Here is a 23433-nt window from a genome sequence, read left to right on the forward strand (position 1 = left end):
GGCTGTGCATTGCCCACCTGCAGGTCTCCGTCTCGTCTGGAGCTGGGTGCAGCCTGCGCTGGGGCCTGGGAGGGCCTCTCATTCGTCTCCCCAGGAAAGCTCAGGCAAGAGGACTTGGACGGTCTCCTGCGGGGAAGGCCCAGAGATGTCTGTCCCCAGCGCAGGTAACGTGGAGCTGATGGCCAGGGAGTGGCACTCCGGCCCGGCGGCTCTGCACACGGGGTTGAGGCCTTGCTGTTCTGTCCAGTAACGCAGGAGGTGAGTTTGATGCTGGACTTAACCACTCCGATTTTTCCCTTTGTTCCCAAGCACCCATTTATAAAGACCTCGCGGTGTCTGAAGTGCATAGAAGACTCTTTTTAGCGTAAATATCAGGCTAACTTCAACACAGAGGCACACGCCAAATGCAAGCACCCACAGAGCGTCTTTCTTGGCCGTGGAGTCCAGCCGTGCCCTTGCAGAGCATGTGGGTGTGCACGCAGCTCAGGGCGTGGGGTCTGTCGCGAAGTCTTTGGAGGGAAAAGCAGAGCAGCAACGAGCTTCCCAGCCGTCAAGGCCGTGGGCCGGGCGCAGGTGCTGCGGCAGCCGTGGTCGTGGCACGGACGGGGCTGGGTCCCCAGACCGCCAGAGGCCCCCTTCGCGCCAGCATGTTCTGAGGGGGACTGGCCGTGCTGCAGACGGCAAGGGGCCCGTCTAGTCGTGAGCCATCAGCATCACTCTCATCTGAGCAGAGGTGTTTTCTGGGGAATGATGAGGAAATTCCATTCGCCAAACCTAAAGAAACCCGAGGAAAGTCTACACGCGACCTTCCTGCGTAAGTGACGCCTGGGAGACCAGAGGTTTCATTGCTCTTACGACCGGAGTAAGATGGAACAGGCTGCAGGCACGCCAGCCTCGTCGCCTCCCCAACCTCCTGGGCGGCTGGGGAGCCGTGTTGCCTGCGAAGGCGCAGGAGAAAGCGGAAGACCCTCGGGCCTGCAGCCTTCGAAGCAATGTCTGCAACCACTACTCTGGCACCCGCGTTCTACAGCTGAGCAACTGAGGCCCCAAAGCAGAAACATGACTGGCCCAGGGCCACAGCTGGCTGGAGCGAGGGGCCGGAGCCACTGGGGTCCTTTAGGGCAAGCTCTGCCCCTCGCCCGCTGTGAGGGTCTCTGCGCGGTGACGTCGGGCAGGGCTGTGACGACACCTGTGTCCACACGGGGCTGGGTTCCCACAGGATTAGCACAGAAGCCCCCCGTCGTCAGCAGGACCGATGACTGCTTCCGCTGTCCTTCCGAGGTGAGGAGTGGGAGCTGAGAGCAGGACAACGCCGGGCTGAGGTCACATCGCCCGCGTGGTAGAATCGACGTAAAGCACGAACGTGCGATTCTCGCCGCCAAGCTTGTCCGTGACACGACGCGTTTTGACTCCTAACCCCAACATGTTGTGGTGACAGCTGGTGGCTTCAGGAGCCGGGAGGGGTCTTTCAGCAAACCTGCGGTGCCCACGATGGCCGGGTGTGGACAGTGTCCTCAAGGGCAGGCCAGGAGCCAGTGGCGGGTCTGCCAGCCGTGTGGCAGACGGACTTGGGAGGAAGCAGGGACAGTCTCAGCGGAAGCCAGCAGCAGAAGTGTCGCTTCCTGCTCTTCGTCCGTCTCTGGGTCCCTGGTTCCATGCAGCGCCTGCAGGTGCCTGGCCCAGCGCCGGGACCCAGAGACCCCGCCCTGCCGGGGAGGGCAGGGGGTCAAGGAAACGCTCCACTGCTCTCGCAGGAGGTGGCTCGTCCACGTGTGGGCTGCTCCTTCTTCCCCTGGGAGTCCTTGCTTTTCCAGCTTGCTTTCGGGTTCTCGAACATCATGTCACCGTCGACTTTGCTCTCGGCCCCGCCTTCCCGTCCGCGGAGGAACAGACACGTGTTAGGACCGAGGAGAATGGAAGAATTCGCAGCGGGGAGTCTGGGTCTGGAAGGCACCGTCCACGCCCTTGGAACCAGTTTGTGCCCTGCCACCTGCCCGCCTGCTCCACGGTAGGGCCCTTCTTACCCTCCCGGCGCGGTTGCAGAAAGCGGGGAAGGGGGCGCGCTGAGGCAGAGCCCGGCTGCCCACAGCCCGGCGCCCTCGGAGCTCCGGAGCGCGGAGGAAGGACGGGCGTCCTCCTCCCGACTCTGCCCGTTCCGAGGGCTGTGGCTCCACCCGGTGCTTCCCTCTCCTGCGCGGCCCACGCCGAGGTCTGTCATAGAATCCTGGGACAAGTGTGTCCTAAACCATGGAGCGCGTCCGGCCCTGCCGCCCCTTCCGCGAGGCTGGTGCCGTCACCCCCTTACGGACACGGCTGTCTGCGTAGCCCCGTGGCCTGCGGGTCGACGTATGTTCCCTTTGTTTTCCCTTCACTTCACGTCCATATGATACCACACACACACACACGCACACACACACGCACACACACGCACATGCACACAAACGCACGCGCACTCATACACATACATACGCACACATGCATACACACGCACATGCATGCACACGCGCATACACACATGCACACACGCACACACACATACACATACACACACATACACATACACACACATGCATGCACACACGCACACACGCACCCAACCATCCAGCACCTCTCCCTGATTTAATTCTTCCTGTGTGTTTGTGCAAGTGGATCCAGATCCTGCTCAGACCAGAGGGGACCCAGGAACACACAAGGGACAGGTGCAAAGAGCCTCATGTTAAACTCGCCTCGTTTCCAACAACCCGGAGAGCAAGGCTGTGGCAGCCACACAGAAATGGCTTTTTGCAGAGTATTTATTGATTTTCGGCCACATTTTTAGGTGTGCAAAAATCTGTCTGGGATGAAGCTGTGCAGAACAGAAGGGCTGGTTTTTCTCTGCTAAATAATTTTTTGAAAGAGAAAAATCAGATATTCTGTTGATAGTTTCTGGCTCGTGTCTGAACTTGGAGGGCCTCTGCTCCCCGTCTGGGGTTTCTCTCCGGGGATGCGCCGCTCTGTCGCGGCAGCTGGCCCCACGCAGGGGGGGAGCCAGGGCTGGGGAGGCGTCCACGTCTTCCACGAGGACTCCTCTGGCACACCCCCCTCCCCCTGGGTGCCCAGCCGAGCATGTCTTGGGTACCAGCACGAGTTTTTAATCTTTTGCACGTTCCCAGGTGATAAAGCCGGTGCCAAGGGACGGCCGCGACTGCTTCGATCTGGAACGTGACCAGTGGACCGGCTTGTGCAGTGCACGGGTGAGCAGCAGGGCGGGCTCCTCACGGAGGTTGCAGGATGGGGCCTTCCCCCCTTTCCTCCGGCGCCAGCTCCTTGCTGTCGCCCCTGCACCTGCGGGCAGCTTGGCTGAGCTCAGTGAGGACTGGCCGGAGGGTCCAGACTTCCCAGGGGCGCTCGTTTCAGAGCTTAGTCCGGCTAACCTTTGGCGAGTGCCAGGTGTCTGCTAGGCTGTTTTCACCGCAGACTCAGGCACAGATGTGCAACTGGCCATGGTCAGGCCAACCCTCCCAGACCAGCGTCCCCCCACGGCTTGCCAGGCCCATGGTGCCACCAAGGGCTACTCCTCGGCCTTGGCAAAGGACGCAGACCTGTTACCAGGCCATGACCTCTCGGGGGTGATCTATTCTCCCGACCGGACAGCGTGCCCCGCCCAGCGTCCCCTACCACGGACTCCAAGGCGGGTGCTCTCACGCCACACGGGCTTCCTGCCTTTCCCTGGGCCTGCTTCCGCCTCACTGGCTTTGCCCACTTGCAAAGGCACTGGAGCCGCCGCGCGCCTGGGGGCCCCGCCTGCGCAGGCGGAGGGTAAACATTCGGAGGCCCCCACGGAGCTGAGAGCCCAGGTGAGGACGGGTCACTCACGGCCCGACGGGGGGCATCTGCTGGCGTCTTACCTTGTACATGTTGCACAGCCCGGGCCGGCTGCGGGCATAAGAGGGCAGAGGGCTCCGGCTCTGCATTAGCCAAGGTACCTGCCGAGGGACACAGAGCGCGCGGTGTGAGTCCAGCGGCCCGCAGAGCCCCAGTCCTCCAGCAAATCTCCTCTAGAGCCCTGGCGAGACCCGGGAGGGGAGGAGTGAGCAGATGAGGGGTTAGAGGGCGACCGTCAGCGGGCTGTGCAGGCAGGTGGTGCAGGGACCAGCGCGCGGCGAAGGGGACAGAAGGGGGGGCAGGACGCGCACACAGGAAAAAGGAACAGAAGGAAAGATTTAGGGGACGAATCCTTTCCTCCAGAGTCTATTCTGGGGCCCTGCGCCAAACTGCGGGACTAAATGTGCTCAGCACCGTGGCAGCGCCAGGCTCGTAAGGTCGCCGAGACAGCAGGTGAAGAGGGCGTCTCCCAGGCTGGGACAAAGTGCGAGAAAATCGCTCTTTGATGTCTATGACGGAACGGATACATTTTATACTCAATTTTGTTCGTAGGGTTTTATTACCTTTTCTTCCATAGCAAGCGTGAGCTTTCGCATTGGATTTACAAGTAGAAATCTTTCCTGCTCTGTGGCGGTTAATTTAACCGAGGATGGGCCTTCTCAAGTTTTCTGTAGCGTATAAGGAAATGGTTTTAGGAGCAGCAGTGTTCAAAGCCACTGTGGCCACTTGGAGTCACATTTTCGTGCTGCCGTTTGTCCTTGTTAATTGGTGAAGTTTCAGAATTTAACGTAAGCAGGAACTTAATGTTCCTTGACAGGAGCTAAGTGGTCACCTTAACTCCATTGTCACAAACTTCCTAAATGGTATCTGCTGCTGACTGAGCGCCTTCTCCTCATTCTCTCAGCTACGTGAGCGTTTTGCCGGAGCAACGAACTTGGAACAACGTGGCTGACGGACTCTGATCACAGGACCAAGGTAAACGGTCTGCAGGGAGTGCCTGGTCCTGACATCACAGCAAATCAGAGAAGGAAGAAGCAGGGGGTGGGGGGAGGGGAGAGAGACAGAGACAGAGAGAGACAGAGAGAGAGAGAGAGAGACAGAGAGAGACAGAGAGAGAGAGAGAGAGACAGAGAGAGACAGAGAGAGAGAGAGAGACAGAGAGGCTGTAGTTGTCCACAGAATCGCCGTTATGGGTTTCAGGAGATGCCTTGCGTTAGCCGCAGGTGAGATGGATTCTTTTCCGTCAGGTTAGCAGCGGGCGGTGCGTGTTCTGGTGCGATGCGTGTTAGCGCGTTTCCGGGCGTGTTACGGAAGCGAACTCGCGGGTTTCCAGGGCGGCTCTGTGGCGAGCGCGTGCTAACCCGTTCATCTCAGCACTGATCCTCCCGCAGGAGAGAGGCGATTTATTTCTACTCTAGCAAGAATTACTGGTGACTTTAATGCATGGCATTGAGTTCTTAAAGGAGCGAGAGAATTGAGTATTCATTCTAGAGTGGGTCTTGGTGGACGACCTGGGTAGCTACTGTCTTGGTGAGACTGGGCCAGCTCCAGGAGAGACCCCTCGACTGGTGGCCTGTGGGCGAGTCCATGCCGCAGACCTTGGTCCGCAGGCAAAGAAGGCCTCTCCATTGATTCTTCATCTGTTTAATGCAATGTCTCTTCCTCATGAAGAGGGTCACCACTGAGACATCACACGGCCCTGGGGGCCGGCGTCACGCCCCCTCCCGACACGCCTGTCTACGGGCAGGGCGAGGTGGCTGGGTGCACACGGGGTGTCCCGCGGTGCTCTGCAGGAGACGCCACCTGTACCCCTGGCCTCCCGGGGTCAGGAGAGGGCAAAGCCTCATTTCCACCTGTGTGGTTTGCAGAGCGAGCTTCTACACTTTCTACCAGGAAAGTGAAACATTTCCAGCAGAAAAACTGGGGAAACGAGCACTTGAACAGCGAGGGCTGCAGCCCAGCGAGAGGACGAGGCAGGAGCAGCCTCTCCCGGGGAAGCCTGCGCGAGGCCCTCTTCTGGGGGCGCCCTCAGGGGAGCTCATTTTTCTTTAGCGTTTTTCCTTTTCACTATTCTTTATGAAGTAGGATGATTTCAGAGCACCAAGAGCGTGGTGACAGACCTGATGGGAAATCTCTAAGATGACTTATTAACCCAGAGTGTGCGGGGGGTTCCCTAGTTCCTAGACGCTAAGCGACGCCGCGGCAATTTCCACGTGCGCTGCGCGACGTGCTGTTCCTCTCACGAGCCGGCCCCTCCGCCGGCCAGTCGGAATCGCCTGTTACCAACGGCTGGTTTATTTTTCCCAAAGGGAAAATCAGTGATGAGGGAATCGATGCCTTAATGGAAATGAGTTTAGGGGGTGAGTGAGGAGGAGCCCCCGGCGGGACACGCGCCAGGTGCAGGGCAGGACACGCCAAGGTCAGCTCACGTCTCACTCTCGTTTCCGGTTTATCAGTGGCCCCGACTTTGCCCCAATCTCACACACCCGCCTCCCTCCTCAGGAAGGCCCAGCCTCTCGCTTCAGCTCCCCGAGGTTCCTTTGACACCTGTGCATGTCCTCGCCGGGGGCAGGGGGGGCGGGGGGAGGGAGGGCGGCCATCCGTGTGCTGGTCCATTCAGTGCGTGCTCGTGGCGCGTCCGAGACGGCACCAAGGGCGGCGGGGGCTGCTCAGCCCCCTCCCCAACACACTGGGAGAAGCGTCAGCCACATCGAGCAGAGCAAGAACCGTCACGGTGGAAACACCGGGATACCCGACCGTCAATGGAGAGAAAAGAATGAAACGTCTTGAGGATAAAGCAGACGAGTGAGGAACCGTGACCTTCGTGGGCAGAAGCGGCAGGTGCCCCGGTGCCCGGACTTACCTGCTGGCTGTGTCACAAGGCCACAGAAATGCCAGTAACACGGCACACTTGCTCAGGCAGAACAATCAAACAAGACAACTCAACAGTTCACGTGCAATTAATTAGCACACCACCCTCGGTCTGTTAAACTGTTTAATGAATGCATGAAAGGGCAGAAATATATGTAAAGCAGAAGTTCATAACAAAATCAAATTGTAACAACCACCAGAGGCAATTATCATAAATACATTCACATAATTCACAAATGTGTCACGTATACAGAGGATGCGCAAAGTTGCAGCCGATACAGGCACATCGAGTTCCAACGTCACCACCGTCTACTCAAACACCCGTGGACGGCCGTGGGGGGCGCTGAGGCCACAGAAGGGCACAGGAGGGGGCTGACGATGGAGCCAGAGAAGCCTCTGGTCACCAACCAGTCAGGAGTTCCTATAAGGAATCTCAAAAAATATTCGTTCGGTGCAGAAATAAATGCACCCACTCTATTGGATGTTCTCCAGCCGCATCTCTGGCCAAATCTCTCGTCAAAGGGATGCAGTGAATGGCCGAACCCGCTACCGCGCAGGGCATGGTTAGCCTCAGTGTGGCCCTGTGAGCACCCCAGCCCGGGTGAGGGGGTTCCCGCCGCTGCCGGACCCCTGGGGACTCTCTCTACTGTGCCCTTCCCGTGGCCCCAAACGGTACACTCCCCGTGGGATGACAGAACATTGCTACAGAATTAGGATATCGGGTTAACAATGAAGAATTAAGTTCCTGTAGAACTACACTGTGTTTAATGTAATTAAAATGCAATGGAAAAAAAAAATCAGGCAACAGAACACTTGGATTAATTTACAAGACTGTTACACCCCACGGCATTAAACGAAAGAAAAAGTTCTTACCCTGAACAGTCAGAATGGGTGGCACAGAAGTAATACTGAATGTTGGATAATGCAACGCTGAGATTAGCAGGTTATAAATGGAGCTTTTAATGTAAAACAAATAGAGAAAAATAGGGGAAATCATCAGTTCAGAACCCAGATTAAAAAAAAAAAATCTTTGGAAGCGTATGGTATGGAGAAGTAGGAGAGGCGTGTCCTCGCTGCATCCTTACTGTGGATGGCCCAGGACTTCCGTCCCTGTGTCCAGCCTGGTGACTCGGCCAAACCTGACTTCCTCTAGATAAAAGGGAAGAGGAGCAACTTCCAAAGCCGGTGTTTCCAGCCTCGGTGTCAGCGCTGACACGGACTGAGCCTGGGGGAGCGAGACCAGGGAGGCGAGGCTGACGCGCCCAGGTGCTCCCCATCCCTCCCAAGACCCGCACTCCAGGGCGCTGGGAACCTGCTCCTTAACGACAACGCCGTCCTTTCTTTCCTCCCACGACAAAGGAGCGTGTTCTCTGTGAATGCACTTTTCATTTCTGGCTCTCGAAAGAATATGCCTCCTCAAGGAATTCTGAATGCGCTTCCCTTGAATGTCAGCTCCAGCCACACAGGGTGGGTGTCACTGGTGCATTCCGGGGTCCGGGGGTGGTGCGGGCAGCACGTGTCCCCAGGGCACCGAGGAAGAGCAGAGGAGGCACCGGGGACAACAGCCCCTTTCACAGGGTCTTGGGGGCGGGGGGCTCATTCAGAGGCTCGCAGGATCCTGCCTGGAACTCGATCTAGACAGAGAAGCAGCACGATCGCTTTCCCCCAGGACGGCCGGACGGGCTGCCCGTGTCAGGGACGGCGATCAGGCCTGGCAATGCCCTTCCACGCCAGTCTCTTAAGTCTACCCGGAGGACCTCTCTAGCAAGAAAAAGGAGGGCTCTCCTGATCTATAAACAGAGCAAAACCAAAAATAAAAAATTACTCCACGGCAGCCCATGCCAATAAACACCCCAGACTTCTAGGGCTATTGTGGGTTTGTAGCTGGGTGTGGAGTAGGTGAAGCTTGCATCTCCAGTGTTTGAAGGACTCCACAGTAAGAGTAGAGTTGAACAAAGAGTGCTGTTCGCCCCCACTGCACGCCTGCAGCAAGGACAGCGCACGCTAACGTATCACTAGCCTGTGTCTGCAATAAGCTGCTACGTGATTCTACAAGCAAACTAATTGCCTGTTTTGGCATCAAAGGGCCAAGCTGTATTTAAAAATCTTTTGTATTTAACACTCAAGAGTGAAAAGAACTGATACTTCAAAAATTTTAAAACAATTATTTAAAATTTGTTTTTATTTTTAAAAATCCTGTGAAAATGTTTTGATTTTTCTAAATCCCTGACAATCTGGCAACATTATTTTGCCAAGAGAGTGACTTCTTCTGAGACTAGAATCTTTTCTTTGAAAATATTAAAGCATATAAGAGATTTAAAACAATAAAGGTTGTAATCCCACATAAAGGAAGAAAAACATCTATGGATTCATAATCCACTTTGAGATAAAGCCACAATGATTGGTATAAATGCTTTCACCATTATATTTCAACTTAAACCATCATCACGGAAATGGAGCTTGTTTTGTAATATATGCTATCCGGCTATTGCATCTTTTCTGCACAGTTTAAACCCATTTTTCCTGCTCCTTGAATGGAACAGGATAGTTTAAGGTTTTAAGACTGACGACTCTGCGTGCATGGGGATCTTAGCATAACAGCAAGACTCTGCCAGGTGGCCAGAACCCACAGACACCTGGTGTGCTTGAAAAGGCGCTACCAGGTGAAATGCGTGTGAGAAATAGGTCAGGTGGCCGGCATTTGGAGTGACGGAGTATCGCCAAGGAGTGAAGGGAAACCGCTACGAATGCAGACACCGAATGGACCAACCAGCGTGTGAATTCAGTAAGCACTTAAGTGCGACACATCAAGTGTCGTTCACAAGTAAATCATGACGGTGTCACGGCGTGACCTCTCCACACGGAGCACGTATGATTGCCTGAAATTCCAGTGTGCTTTCGTGCCCTTGGGAAAGGTAAACCTGACATCTGTGTTTAGCTTCAACAGTTTCATGATCAATAATTTTAAGAATTGCAGTTGGAGGCCACAGCTCCAAAGCACCCGTGGTTTTTAGGGTGCTCCATTAACAAGATGACGGTTGCTGTCCCACATGTCCTTCAAAAGCCTCTCACAGTCCCCAACATTCAAAATTAGCTCAGGACCCAGGCAGAAACGCTGCATCTCATAGGCTTTGTGAGAACACCCAGTAAACCAGGGGCTTTTTTGGAAAAACTCTCTCTCCAAAATTGCCCAATTATCCAACACTCTACAAAACCCTGTGCCATGTCTCCTCTTTGCAATCTGAACCACTTGGGGGTCCGCTCTTAAAGGAAAAGCAGGCACAGATGACCTACTCACAGTCAGCGCCGGAAGCCCCCTAGAGACTGGACAGCACTTTTTTCCTGTGATATATTTTTATCCACAGAACATTTACTTTTAAACAATGAAGCTTCCAAGATTCTATATTCAAATTAATGGAATCACAAAATAATAAAGTTTTGATTCATCGACACTTGTTCATCCCTCCACCCTTTCCACTAAACAACTCAGACAAAAGAGAGAGTTTGCTCAAGGCGGATTTAAATTCAGGAGCTTGTTCTAAAGTCCCCCTCGACCTCAATCGCATGATTGTTGCAGAGCAGCGTGAAGCTAGCAGCAGTGACTCCAGGAAAAAGTGAGCGTAACCCAGTGTTGAACCCAAAAGAGTGGGCCACAGGCAAAATCAGTTGTAAAGCCCCAAGCACAGAGCACAAGCGTGCGCCGCTTATATGCAGGGCACACGCAAAGACCCAGCATTCAGAACTTCCTTGCATTCCTGAGCCACACCCCATCACAGTCCCTCCGAGGAGGACAAAGAGGGAGCATTTAACAGAAATACCCTAAGCAGCAAGGCAGCCCCTGGGGCCTCTGCACTTTCCAGCCAGGACCAACACCCCAGACACTAAGCGGCTACATGTCAGCTCTTCCCCTAATGGCTTGGTTCGCCTACTGAAGTGTGCTGTCCTTCTTCCATTTCAACTAAAGCTCCTTTACTCCTCAGAGCTCACCTTGCCAGAGCCCCGCTTGGGCGCGCCCCTGTCACTGCCAAAGAAGCGCCCGATGGAGTCAAGAATGCCCGTGTCTCTGTGCCGTGGGAGGAAGCCATGCCGCGCATGGTCCATGGTACTTGCTGTGGCCAGGTACTTGGATCCGTGCCTCTGGGAGGGTCTCTTCTGTGACGCCATCACATCCAGGCCCTCGGAGGCGGCTGCACTGTCTTCTTGGATGGTCTGGAGCTCGTCGGACTCGGAGGGCCTGTCTTTGAAGGTGTTGTCCTCCCTCCCCGGGGCATCTCGGGAAAAGAGGCGGACCAAGTGGGGGCGGCTCCCCGGGTCAGCTGGGTGGGCGTCCTGCCAGGCATTCTTTGGGCCCGCTGTGCGCTTGGAGTCTGTCACCGCTGTGTCCCCAGAGGAGGTCCCATTGTTCTGGTTCGCATCTGCCTCTCCTGCAAACAACAATGAGATGTGAATACGGGCCTGTGCGGGCAGACCGGGGACAAAGCCGCTTTCTTCCAGGGGTCTTGAACTAGCTGTCTCCCATACAGTGCGCAGAGTATGCGCCGTGCCCAGCGAGCCGCACGGCAGCCTCAGATTGCCCCGGGCAGAAACCAACCTGGACTCGCATCCTTGCCGCGGCCCGGCGTTTGGCACCCCGGATAAAACGCACCAGGGCTTCCTGAGGAAGTGACCTGAGCACGCGGCGGGCACCTCAGAGTCTCCCCGTGGGGGCCGCGTGACTGCACTTGGAGAGCACAGAGTGCAGGTACCGTTAGGGACATTTGTTACCTAAAAGACCGCCGGTGCGCAAGCTAAGCACGCCGGGAGCGTTCCTTTGACAAAAGGTGTTTTTAGTGCTCTTAGTAGAAATGGAACTTCCCACATCTTTTTACAATTCATGCCTTAAAGAAATGGGGCATTTAGAATTCTTTCATTCCCAGATTCCACAAGAGGCCTCTCGCACTAGAGAATTGCTTATTCAGGACATTTTGATTTGGCTTCTCCTCCGTAAGCAGCAACAATCAGAACGTTTGAAGTGGGAATGGGATATTTCATGTTGCATGCCACCACCGCATGGCTTTTTACAGAAAATACATTTCTCTCACAAATGGCAATAAACCCATTTGCTCTCAAGTTATACGAAGTTAGGTTTAAATGAACATCATTTAGTTAGTTTCCTCTCCAAATTCTATTACTTATCTACAGAAAACATGGATTCCTTCACACTTTCCCTTAATACTTTCCATCTGTCCATCCATTTATCCTCCCATCTCCTAATCCATCCACCCATCTACTAATCTATCCATCTACCCACTCAACCATCCATTTATCCACTCCTCCATCCATCTACCCACCCATCCATCCATCCATCCATCCACCTACTCTCCCATCCATCCACTCATCCATCCATGCATACATCTACTCATCCATCCACCCATTCATCCACTCACCCATCCATCTATCCATCCAGCCACTCACCCATCCATCCACTCATCCATCCATCTACCCATCCATCCACCCACTCACCCATCCATCCACTCATCCATCCATGCATCCATCTACTCATCCATCCACCCATCCATCCATCTACCTATCCATCTATCCATCCACCCACTCACCCATCCATCCACTCATCCATCCATGCATCCATCTACTCATCCATCCATCCACCCACCCACCCATCCATCCATCCACTCATCCATCCATCTACCCATCCATCCACCCACTCACCCATCCATCCACTCATCCATCCATGCATACATCTACTCATCCATCCACCCATCCATCCATCTACCTATCCATCTATCCATCCACCCACTCACCCATCCATCCACTCATCCATCCATCTATCCATCCATGCATACATCCACTCATCCATCCATCCACCCACTCACCCATCCATCCACTCATCCATCCATGTATCCATCTACTCATCCATCCATCCATCCACTCATCCATCCATCCATTTATCCACTCCTCCATCCATCCATCCATCCATTCACCCACTCTCCCATCCACCCACTCTCCCATCCATCACTCATCCATCCATCCATCAATTATTGCATTGAGCACACTCAGTCCTGTGAGCCCTCCTAGAAGAAGGCCATGCTGTAAGAGGGTGGGCCCTAACCCAGCGACTGGTATTCTTGTAAGAGGAGGGAGGTCTGGACACAGAGACACAGGTGCACAGGGCAAATGTGCTGGAGGTGGGGACTGGAGTGGCGCATCTACAAGCCACGAAGCACCAAGGACCCCGGCACCACCAGAAGGTCAGAGACACAGACAGATTCTGCCCTAGAGCCTTCAGAGGGCGCATGGCCCCAAAGACACCTTCATTTAGGATTTCTGGCCTCTATGACTGTGAAAGAATAAATTCCCGTTGTTCTCAGCCACCCGGTGTGTGGCAATTTGTTTCAGCAGCCACAGGAGATGGATACAATGTGTAATTTTCTATGGCGCAATGATACAAAGAAGACAGACCAGGCTCAGGTCATCAGGATGGCCCCTGAGGAGGTGACATCTGGATGAGGTGACAGTCTGGGCCTGGTGAGGACTTGAGGGTGTGGGGTGCTTCTGGTAGGAGGAAGGCCCGACTGCGGGGCCTGGGCAGGGATCAGCTTGGGGCGCGGCTGGACAGCTAGGCAGCCACTGTGCTGGGGTCAGGGAGGCTGGCGGGTGACAGCATCGGGGGCCACGGCTGGGACCCAGGGGATACAGGGTTTGGGGAGCAGGGGGAGCCCTGCTGGTTGAGAGCAGACTGTGGACAGGGCAGAGCAGGAGGCGTGTGGCGCAGGGCCCGGTGTGGGGTGTGTGGCCGTGTGCAGCCACGAGGGCGGACGGAAGGCCCCAACGCTGGGCGCTTTGGCTTTCACCCTGCGCTGCTGGGCCAGCGGAGGGGACCGGGGTCTGCCTGGGACACTAGCGAAGAAAGGTGTCTGGGCTGGAGCTGGGGGAGTCCCCCGAGTTTACCTGCCATGGGGAGGCAGGCGGCAAACCAGCCCCTAACGCAGTGCAGCCTGACAAGGACGAAGAGTGCGCAGTGTGCGTGACATCATTTTAGACTGGTCTCCTCGAGGACATCTTTGGGTGACAGTGTTGGGGTCCCCACGACCCCCAGTTTCCGAGAGGTGCTGGGAAGGCTCATGGGACTGAGAGTGTGATCCTGGGACCGCGGTGACTGATGACAGTGAGAAGAGAACGGGGCGGAGTCCGAGGAGCCTCTCCTCACAGGGTCACGCAGGACCCTGAATTTTCCAGCAAGTTGTGACCACACCTTCGAAACGCCGTCCACCGGGAAAGGTGGTCCCGGGGCACACGCACACACACATGCACACACACATGCACATACATGCACACACGCGCGCATGCACACACGCGCACACACAAGTACACACGCACACACACGTACACAGGTACATGCACGCACACACGCACACACAGGCACACACAGGTACACACACACACATATGCATGCGCACATGCATGCACAAAGGTACACACATGCACACACACACACGCACACATGCACACACAGGTACACATGCACACACACGCGCACACACAGGTATACACATGTGCACACACGCACACACACACACAGGTACACACACATGCACACACTCGCACACACACAGGTACACACGCACGTGCGCACACACACATGCACACACACACACAGGTACACACACACGCACGTGCGCACACACGCACACATGCACACACAGGTACACACACGCACACATGCACACACGTGCGTGCACACATGCACACACACACATACACAGGCAGAGCACCATCAGACCTGGAACCAGATCTTCTGCGTCCTAATCAGCACATCTTGTAAAAACTTTAGATCGAATGCAATTGCCTCGTGCCTGAGTAGACCTATGGACTGAGCCAAGACGACAGCCCACTCGCCCCCCAGGCCTCGACCTTGGGGACGCTGAAAATAAAACAGCGCATGTGGAAAGCACCTTCCAGCTGTAAACCGTCGTCGGGACTTTGACTCTAATGTAGTTTTTTATCTCTCGATGTTTCTCAAGCTCTCCGTGTCTAATTGAAATGATCTGCCTTTTTTGGATTTGTGTGAAAATGACAGTCACACGGGCTCCTTTGATACCAAGGTCCCATCGGGGGCCGTGTGGAGGACAGGACACCAGTTCTGGGGGACAGCGGCACATGAGCAGGGGCCGGGGGTCACTTTCCTTTGGGTACATACATGTGTGGGAGTTTGGACAACACACACTTTCACAAATACATGCAACAAAAGAAACAGGGCTCCAACCCTGTTGATTTCTTTCCTCAAAATCACACGGGTCAAGAAACTGCCCACAAATGACATTCATCATGCAGCGACACAGAACCTGCATTCCAAGGCAGATTGACTCACTCCCCAGGTACGTTCCGGACGGTGCCGATGACAAAGTAAAACACAAACAGCAGGAACCCAGGTCACCCTGGTCCTATTCACGCTCCTAGCAGGGTGCACACAGCTGCCGGTGTGTCCGATCCGGCCGGGCCCTGCGCCCGAGAAACGGGTCCCGGATCCAGGACCAGTGCAGGAAAGACGGGGCAAGCTGGGGTGGGAGTCTTTGGTGGTGTCCTTCTTTCATGGCCACTGGTACATTCAACTACGTAAGAACACGAAGATTTACAACATGCTCACTAAATACATCGCTGCATTGCAGTGCTTGAAAACAGCAACACAAGGGATCCCATGGTCCGTACAAAGCTGTAGGTTTTGCAGGGATGCGATGCTTATTTATAGGTTGCAGGAGCAGCAGAAATAATTAGAGCCTGGTTTGTAGCTGTGCTTTTTTAATCTCTAGCTAATATAAATTAATGCAAATGTGAGGGGAAAACAATAGCTATATTGTACATAATTAAATGCATTAACAAAACACAAGAGCATCTGAATACTAATATTTTTACAACAGTTGGGCTTTGTGTCCCTGAATACAGTTATTTGTGAAGCACAGAGAAGGGCATTTGTGTCCCAAAAGTAGCTTCTCCCAACACATAAGAAGCATGGCGAGAAGTCTAAATCTGTGGATGTGCAGCATTTTTTAGTAGGGACAGGTTCAGTTTAAACGCATCCATTAATATTGCCTTCAGTCAAATTAAAGCCCAATGCAGACTTTTATTTAGATTATATTTATAGAGCAGAGCATTTATTACACGATTAGATCTAATTTTACCAGAATATGCAATTCTAATATTTTATGTGTTATTGATCAAATTCTATGAATGCAGGAAAACTTCTCTAAAAAAACATACACCTTCAATGTCATCGCTAGAATGACCCCCATAACGCGGGGTCCCGGTCACCAGCACTGTGGAGGGGCTCCTTAGTTTGCTCTACATTGTTTCACATTTGCTCATCTGTCTCTTCAGTTAGACGACCTCCCTCTGAGGGGCGGGGACCACGCTGTGTTTGTCACCAACTTCCCCGGCACGGTGGACGCTCAGCAAGTGTTTATCGTTTGCTCATAGAAGATGCTGATATTTACCGAACGTACTCCAAGAGGAATTAGACCAAAGCCCCACTCTTCTTTGCTAGAAGAACTTAGATTTGGCATAATTGCTGCCAAATTGTTTTTTCTGTATTTATTTTAAAGTGAGAATTTCCCTTAAGTCCTTGACGTCTCTACACCCGTAGTGCAAAGAACTCTAGAAATTGTAATAATTTCAGTTGTACAATTTAAGTCTTTCTGGCCATGTGGAAGGTTTTCGAATATTCTAAACATAACCATTCAGCGTGGCTCTGAACTATCAGAATAAAAAATTTAACTTTCCAGCTCCAACCCTTCGTGAACTCCAGATCCCAATTTGTCCATGTGGACTTGTGCCGACTTTGACAAGTCCCTTTGTCCATGTGAGCCCTGCGGGCTGTCTGGGGCGAACCAAAGCGTGTGGACAGCAGAGAAACGCCATCGAGACAGAGCTGCGGGCCGGGTCTCCAGGGTGGGGCTGAGGTGGGGGCTGGAGGACGCGGGGCCGACCCACCCTCTGCCCGGCCGATGTCCCTGAGCAGGTCCCCAAGCCAGGCTGTGCGTCCATTTGCGTATTTCAGGTGGAAAGGCACAGTTCAGTCCTTGGAACATCTCAGATGTCCTGGGGCTTCTATCAGCGACCCCCTCATAAATGCCACCGTCCACGGAGAGTTATGGAAAGGGCTTTGCTAGATCCAGCTTCTCATAACCCTACAAACAGGTGGCTGTATTAGTCCTTTATTCAAACAAGAAAACTGAGGCTTAGAGAAGTGAGGCGGGAACTGATGGAGGAATTTGTTAGCTCCGGGCGAAGCTCCCTCTTTATGCTCTGGAAACAGACGCAATCCCCCAGCCCTGGTGCTGCACGCCGGCTCCTTCCCCAGCCCAAACGGGCCTTAACTGCAGCTCGATTTGCCTCTCAGGCACAGTGTAACTGCAGATCACGGACGGCTGAGGCATCTGCCTGCAGCTCTGATGTGGAGACCCCCAGCCCGAGGGACCATCCAGATATAATTTCACTGGGGAAGTTCAATAGACTTTCTCAGACACCTGTCCTAGCCAAAAGCCAGCCAGGGCCACCGCCTGCAGCCATAGAGGCCCCGAATGCGCTCAATGGACTCAGTGCCCTGGACAACTGCAAGGACGGCCACCGAGTCACAGTTTACAGTATTGCTGTCCTTGGCAGAAATCACAATGACTGTTAAACACCCGACACAGTGGCCCAGGAGCCCTGGACGTTATGTTGCATCTCTGACCATCCATCCACCCAAGTGTTGCCCCGTAAGTGTTACCCAAGTGTGGTAACTCCATGCTTGTTTGGAAAACTGTCACTCACCCGCCATCTTGCAATAACCAGAAAATGACAGGGATCAAATAATCACACGAGATCATCTCCAATAAAATTGTGATGACAAAGTGAATACTGTTGTTTACTTAAATGTTATTTTTTTCACCTAGAGCATACTTCTTACATGCTATTCCACTGCATCTATGGGAGTCATAAACTTTCACCAAAACCACGTGTGTGTGAGAAAAAAACCCAGGTTCCTAAGCACACCCCAGACCCAATAATCAGAACGCACAGGGGTGGGGCCCCAACTCTGCCTTTCTGTAGCAGGCGGAGGAGCAGTGGGCAGCATCTGTTCATTCTCCAAATAACTCGTGTTCACTCTTTCAGACGCGGCACTGCACGAGCGCGGTCACACGTCCTGCTCTCGGACACGCGCGGTGCGTGGTGACTGCGCTGGAAGCCTCTGTGACGTCAGAGCGTGTAAGGAGCCCACGCTGCTCCGTGTGTGGGGTCTGGTCCGCACCACTCTAGGTAGCGGCGGTGCTGGGAGCACGGCTGGCCAGCGCGGGAGGCGAGCACAGGCGCTCCGGGGCCACGGGCGTGAGGTCCGTGCCAGCGCAGGCTCGCAGGCTACTCCTCCTGGGTTTGCAACTGTGTTCGAAAGCCAGCGGTTTGCAGGCCAACAGGAATGCAGAGTATTTATTTGATAATCCAGAGCGTGACGTATTGATCACCAAACCAGGGTAAAACTCAGTACAGAAATCATCTCCACGAATGCAGGTCACACCATCCAATTTACTGGAACACACGGCACGCCCACGGACAAGGTGTGACACTGTCCACCTTCTCACTACAATTAATTCAGTGTTTTCTCCTGTGATTAGAGATCTCAAAACATTAGAACCTAAGAGATCATCCAAATATAATTCCACTGGGGAAGTTTAATAAAATTTCACATCCACAGCCAAACGGATCTTAAATGAGACAGGAAACCATGAAAGTGACCATTGCCCAAGTAACTGGAGGTTTTCCCAACGACACACGGTAAAGATGCGAGTTTCGGCCTTGCCTCCCGTGAATCACTGTTGGCTGATTTCATTTATGCTCATGGTTCCGTGTAAACGGGGAATGCCAGACTTCGGGGAGCAGTGGAGTAGTAAAAATTAGGGGTTAAAAACAGCGGGCCTTTCTGTTGCCCACCTCAGGAATTCAAGTTTTTATTTTTCCAGCTAAGACATTAAGAAAAAAGAAATAACTACCATGTACTAGCACTATAATTTCATGAAAGAAAGAATTTTGGAATCGACAGGCTAGGAAGGGCGTCATCTCGGGATAAAGGGCCGTGGAATACATTTAGAGTCATAAAAGTTACATTACGGGGTCACTTTCAACCTGTCTGCAAAGAGGACGCCTCTGTCCTCACGGGCCACCCCAGGCTGCAGTGACCAGCCGGCTGGCGCCCTCCCGGGCAGGGGCAAGGCTGGGGGACGTGCTAGGAAGCCCCAGATCTCCACAGCTGTGACACTCACGTCTGACTCCCCCGGCCCTTTGCAAAAATTCCAACCCCCTCGCGAGACTTTGGACTCACGATTCTCATTGTGCCACAGACCACTGAAGACCCCACAGAGAGGCTTTTGGTCACCAATCTTCTGTGTATGTATCTTCTACATGACATGCACCAGATATTTTGTCAGATGATATCATTTTATTCATTTTGAGAGATCACTGTAATAATAGACTCCCTGCTTTTCTCCATGTTTTTATCTCACTTTTAAAAACAATTGTTTTTGGTGGCATATCTGGTTAGGTTTACGGCCCAGAGCACAGTTTCGGTTGGTTGTATTTTAAGTTCCTGTAAAATGACCACATATCCACACACAAGGCCCCGACCGCAGGGACCTCTCACCCGGCATCTAGAACGCTTCCTGTAGCGGGTGCCCAGACACAATCTCAGAGGTCCCAGGAGCCCACCCCAAATGCACTTCCTGGTTGTCTTTTTAGGGCCCAGAGTCCAGACGATTGTCTAAGATGTTTGGATTCATAAAGTTAAAAACCGAGCGGCTGGAAACTAGAGTCCTGGAGGCTCAGGCCACAGCCAGAAGGTTCGCGAGCGGTTGGTGGGCACGCTGGTGTCTCGTCCTTCACTTTCTGTGTCTGCCATCCTGCTGTAATGCCATGCCCGATCTTCGAACCGAGGTACTGTCCACACAAGGACTGCGCAGAGAAGACCGAACAGGTCAGCCACTCCACGGGCCGCGGAAGGTCCTCCCACAGCGACGGAGCTTCGGCGACTTTCATCCCAAATGCGCGATGGCAGGATTCATGGGAGCCGTGAGGCCCTGTCACGCTGAAAACTGAACACCTGTTTCTGAAACGACTCACAGTCTGGTTTTCCAGCTTACAGTCACTTTAGGGAAGTATTTTCCAAAAAGAAATCCATATATCCAAATACACCAAAACGTGCTATTTTCCATGATTGTTCAAATTAATCCTTAGGTGCTAACTCAAAACAGTGGCATGGAATAGGTTAAGGAAACTATTACTGTGGAATCCAGAAAACAGAGAAAATTTTTAATTATTTGGTTTTTGATTTGGTGCTTTTAAATTCATGCTTTTTAAACCGATGCATTTCTTCTATTCCTTTTCATCAGATGGCATCATCAAGGAGACCGAGCCTGTCCAGGCCGCGGTACAATCCAGATGACCACAACTGACCCTATTTCAAGCCTTCTCTTACGGGACCAGCTGTCACAGCAGAATGAGAACGGGCCACCCAGGGTCCTTCAGAGCAGGCACAGGCAGGACCCTGAGGTCAGGACACTGTTCTTTAGAAACTCTTCAGCAATACAGAGACTGCTTTAGAGAACGAAAGAACCGTTATTTAATACCTCAGCCATTGCAAAAGAGATCCTATTTTTTAAAAAATCAAGAGAAGGTGATGCTGTTTCCTACAGCCCAGGAAAAGCCACATAAAAACTCCCAACAGCAAACTGAAACAAGACGATACAATTTTCCTCAAGTGTCTTTCTAAATTTCCACTCTCGATTTGCCTCCATTAGTGGGAGATGCTTTGGAGCCATGGCAGGATTGCTACCTAAGCAGCCTGGTGGACCGCACACAGCCTGGGCCCTGCACGCCGCCGGCCCAGGCCCCGCTCAGGGTTCCCTGCACGGCCGGCGCCTGCCCTCAGCCACTCGGAACCTCGGCCCCCTCCTGCATGCAGCACGTTCCCCAGTCCCCCGCAGCACAGCCGTCAGGAGAACGTGAGGGACAGCCAAGGAAAGGAGGCAGAGGCTGCTGCATTTGTTCAGACCTGAGGCCAGCGGCTCCGCATTCTCGCGGATGGCATGAGACAGGCCTGTCACTATCTGAGCCCAGTTTACAGGTCGCTCTTCTCTGAGCGAGGTCCTCAACGCTGGCTGTGCTGATTCACAGGATCTGGCAGAAGGACATCTTGTCCCAGCGAACATGGTAAGCCACAGGAGGAAGAATGCTCCAGGCTCTGTTCGCGGACCATCAGCCCCTGTCCCCGAGGGCGGCTGGCGGCTCAGCCCCGCTGACTTTGATGGTTCCGGGTCGGCGCTCCCGAGCGCCTGTCCGACTCGGCCGCCTGGACGGCCGTGCGCTGGCCGCAGAGTGTGCCCGCAGGTGACCTTGCCCAGGGGGACGCGGGCCCGCAGGCTGTGCGCGGTGAGAGCCGGGGCGTTCGCCAAGCGCCCAGCTCCTGTCCAGCAGGCGAAGGCGGGTGGGGCCCCGTGGACTGTCAGTGCTCAGTGCCTGACAGGAACCCGGAGCTAGAACGGCGGCGACAGGCGTGTTGCCCGGGGTGCAGGGCGGGGTGCTGGGGCAGCGCCAGGCCCTTCGGGGGGCTGTGCGCCTGCAGAGAGCCGTGGAATTTGGAAGTGTGGGCCAGGCCCGAAGAAGACTCTGCTTGTTGGGGGAATGCTCGTGTCCCTGGCACGCTCTGCTCGGGGTCACCCGGGAGGGCAAAGGAAACAAAAGGGCCCATGGAGCGGCGGCGGACTTGCTATGGCAGAAATTCTGCATCTATGAGAGGCATGTGGCCGCCCCCCAGCTCCCCGCACAGATTTCTTTAAAACTTTCCCACAAACGAGTCTTATCAACCCACCACCTTACACAAATGCCTCCTTTGTGCGCCCAGAACATATAGTTTTTATTTGCTCTAAATAGCTCAGCCCCGGAGCCCTCCCCCAGCGGGGAAGGGGTCCCAGGAGAGGCAGCCGTTGTGCACAGAGGGCGCGCAGAGGATGGGAACTGGGTCCTGAGCCACACCTGGCGGTGACCACCATGGGCCACACCCGCCAAGCCAGTTTCCTCATCGCTCAGCGGGGCTGCGGGCTGCACGCCTGGCTCCCAATAGGGCTGGCGTCGAGACATGAGGCTTTTTATAAAAGAGCCAATATCCATGCAGACCTGTTCCACGTGCAGCCCTGCATTCTCTCGGTGACTTTGCTGACAGTGGACAGACCCAGCGCGTGGACAGGCGTCCCCCAGGACAGCGGCAGCACGGCCACTGCTGCGAACCGCTTTCCTGCGGCAGCCAGTGAGAGAGAACTGTCTCCTCGCCCTTGGCTGATTTCACACGACGGGGACTCAACACTAGTTGAATTAGATGGAATTTGGATGCTTAGACCAGAGGTCTGGAGTTACACATAGCTCACTCGGATTCTTGGCGCCACCACCTCCTGTGTGATCTCGAGCACGTAATTTACCTCTGTAAGGCTGGGGGCCTCCCGCAAGGCTGGCTGCTCAGCTGGAGCTGCCTCGCGGCACTGCTCCGACCAGGGCGTGCGGTGCGGCGGCCTCGGCCTGCGCAGCGGATGCTCGGGGAGGGCTCTTGTGGCTGTTGCCATTATCACAATATTCATGAAACTAGTCTGGGAACACCTTGCACACGGGTGTAAGATCCTATATATTTTCCAGCATCTACCCACCCGTCCACATAGCCATTCCTCCACTCATCGGCCCCTTTTCCTACCCACCCACCCATCCACCCACCCACCTATCCACACACCCAACCACCTCCCACCCAGCCGCCACCCACCATCTGTCCTTCCATCTGTCCATCCTCCCACCCCTCCAGTGTTCGTGTAGTGCCTTGTGTTAGGCGCAATTCTAAGAACAATCCCAACGGCCCTCATCCTGGTATAACTCCCCTCCCCCTTCGAGTGAGGCAGAGCCTGACTATGATGGGGTATTTCTCATGACTGTCACATAACGTGACAAAAGACAGATTATCAGGGACGTCTGACCTAACCACAGGCCCCTGCCGAAGGCAGAGTTTTCTCTGCGGGTAGCACAAGCAGGTGTCGGCGAGATTCCAGGCTGGAAGGATTCCGGGCCGCTGCAGGTGTGAGGATGGTGGGAGCATGTGCAGGGGCCAGAGCGACCCGGGAGAGCTGACAGTGACCCCCACTGGCGCCAGCAGGGAAGAGGGCCCTTGCTCCTAAGGCCACCCCGAGTGGAATTCTGCCGACAGCCCGATGAGCTCGGAAGTGGACTCCTTACCGGAGCCTCTGCTGAGCGCCCGGGCACGCTGGCCCCTTCGTAACAGCCCCGGAGACCTTGGGTAGGGACGGCCATCGAGCCCAGACTTCCACCCAGCAGACTCTAGCCCACAGTGGGTTTTGTTTCAGGCGGGTACGTGTGTGGAGATTTGTTACGCAGCCATAGAAATCCGAATGCATGCCTCCCATGGCCCCCAGACCCTGAGGCCCCCCAGGTCCCCTGCAGGCCCTCTGCAGCCTCCTGCAGCACCCTGACCTCCCAGCCTCCTATAGCCCCCCAGCCTCCCAGACACCCCCACCCCCCACAGGCCCCTCATAGCCCCTACATTTGGGTTTAATAGAAAGGTGGGAGAGAAGGTGGCACTTTGCAGCAGGTGACCAGGGGGCCACCTCTGTGCCCACTGCAGGATCT

At 54.3% G+C, this 23433-nt stretch overlaps 1 protein-coding gene across 2 annotated transcripts in view; it reads right to left on the bottom strand.

Annotated features, from left to right (window-relative positions):
* MBP (myelin basic protein) overlaps positions 1 to 23433 on the bottom strand; it is a 115707-nt gene that overhangs the window by 21238 nt on the left and 71036 nt on the right. For both annotated transcript variants that reach the window (XM_012648881.1, XM_012648882.1), the window contains exon 4: positions 10723 to 11159. In XM_012648881.1, the coding sequence (XP_012504335.1) occupies positions 10723 to 11159 (437 nt within the window). The remainder of the gene's footprint in view (positions 1 to 10722; positions 11160 to 23433) is intronic.

Source organism: Propithecus coquereli, unplaced genomic scaffold (genome assembly GCF_000956105.1).
Source record: "Propithecus coquereli isolate 6110/MARCELLA unplaced genomic scaffold, Pcoq_1.0 Scaffold296, whole genome shotgun sequence".
Lineage (NCBI taxonomy): Eukaryota > Metazoa > Chordata > Mammalia > Primates > Indriidae > Propithecus > Propithecus coquereli.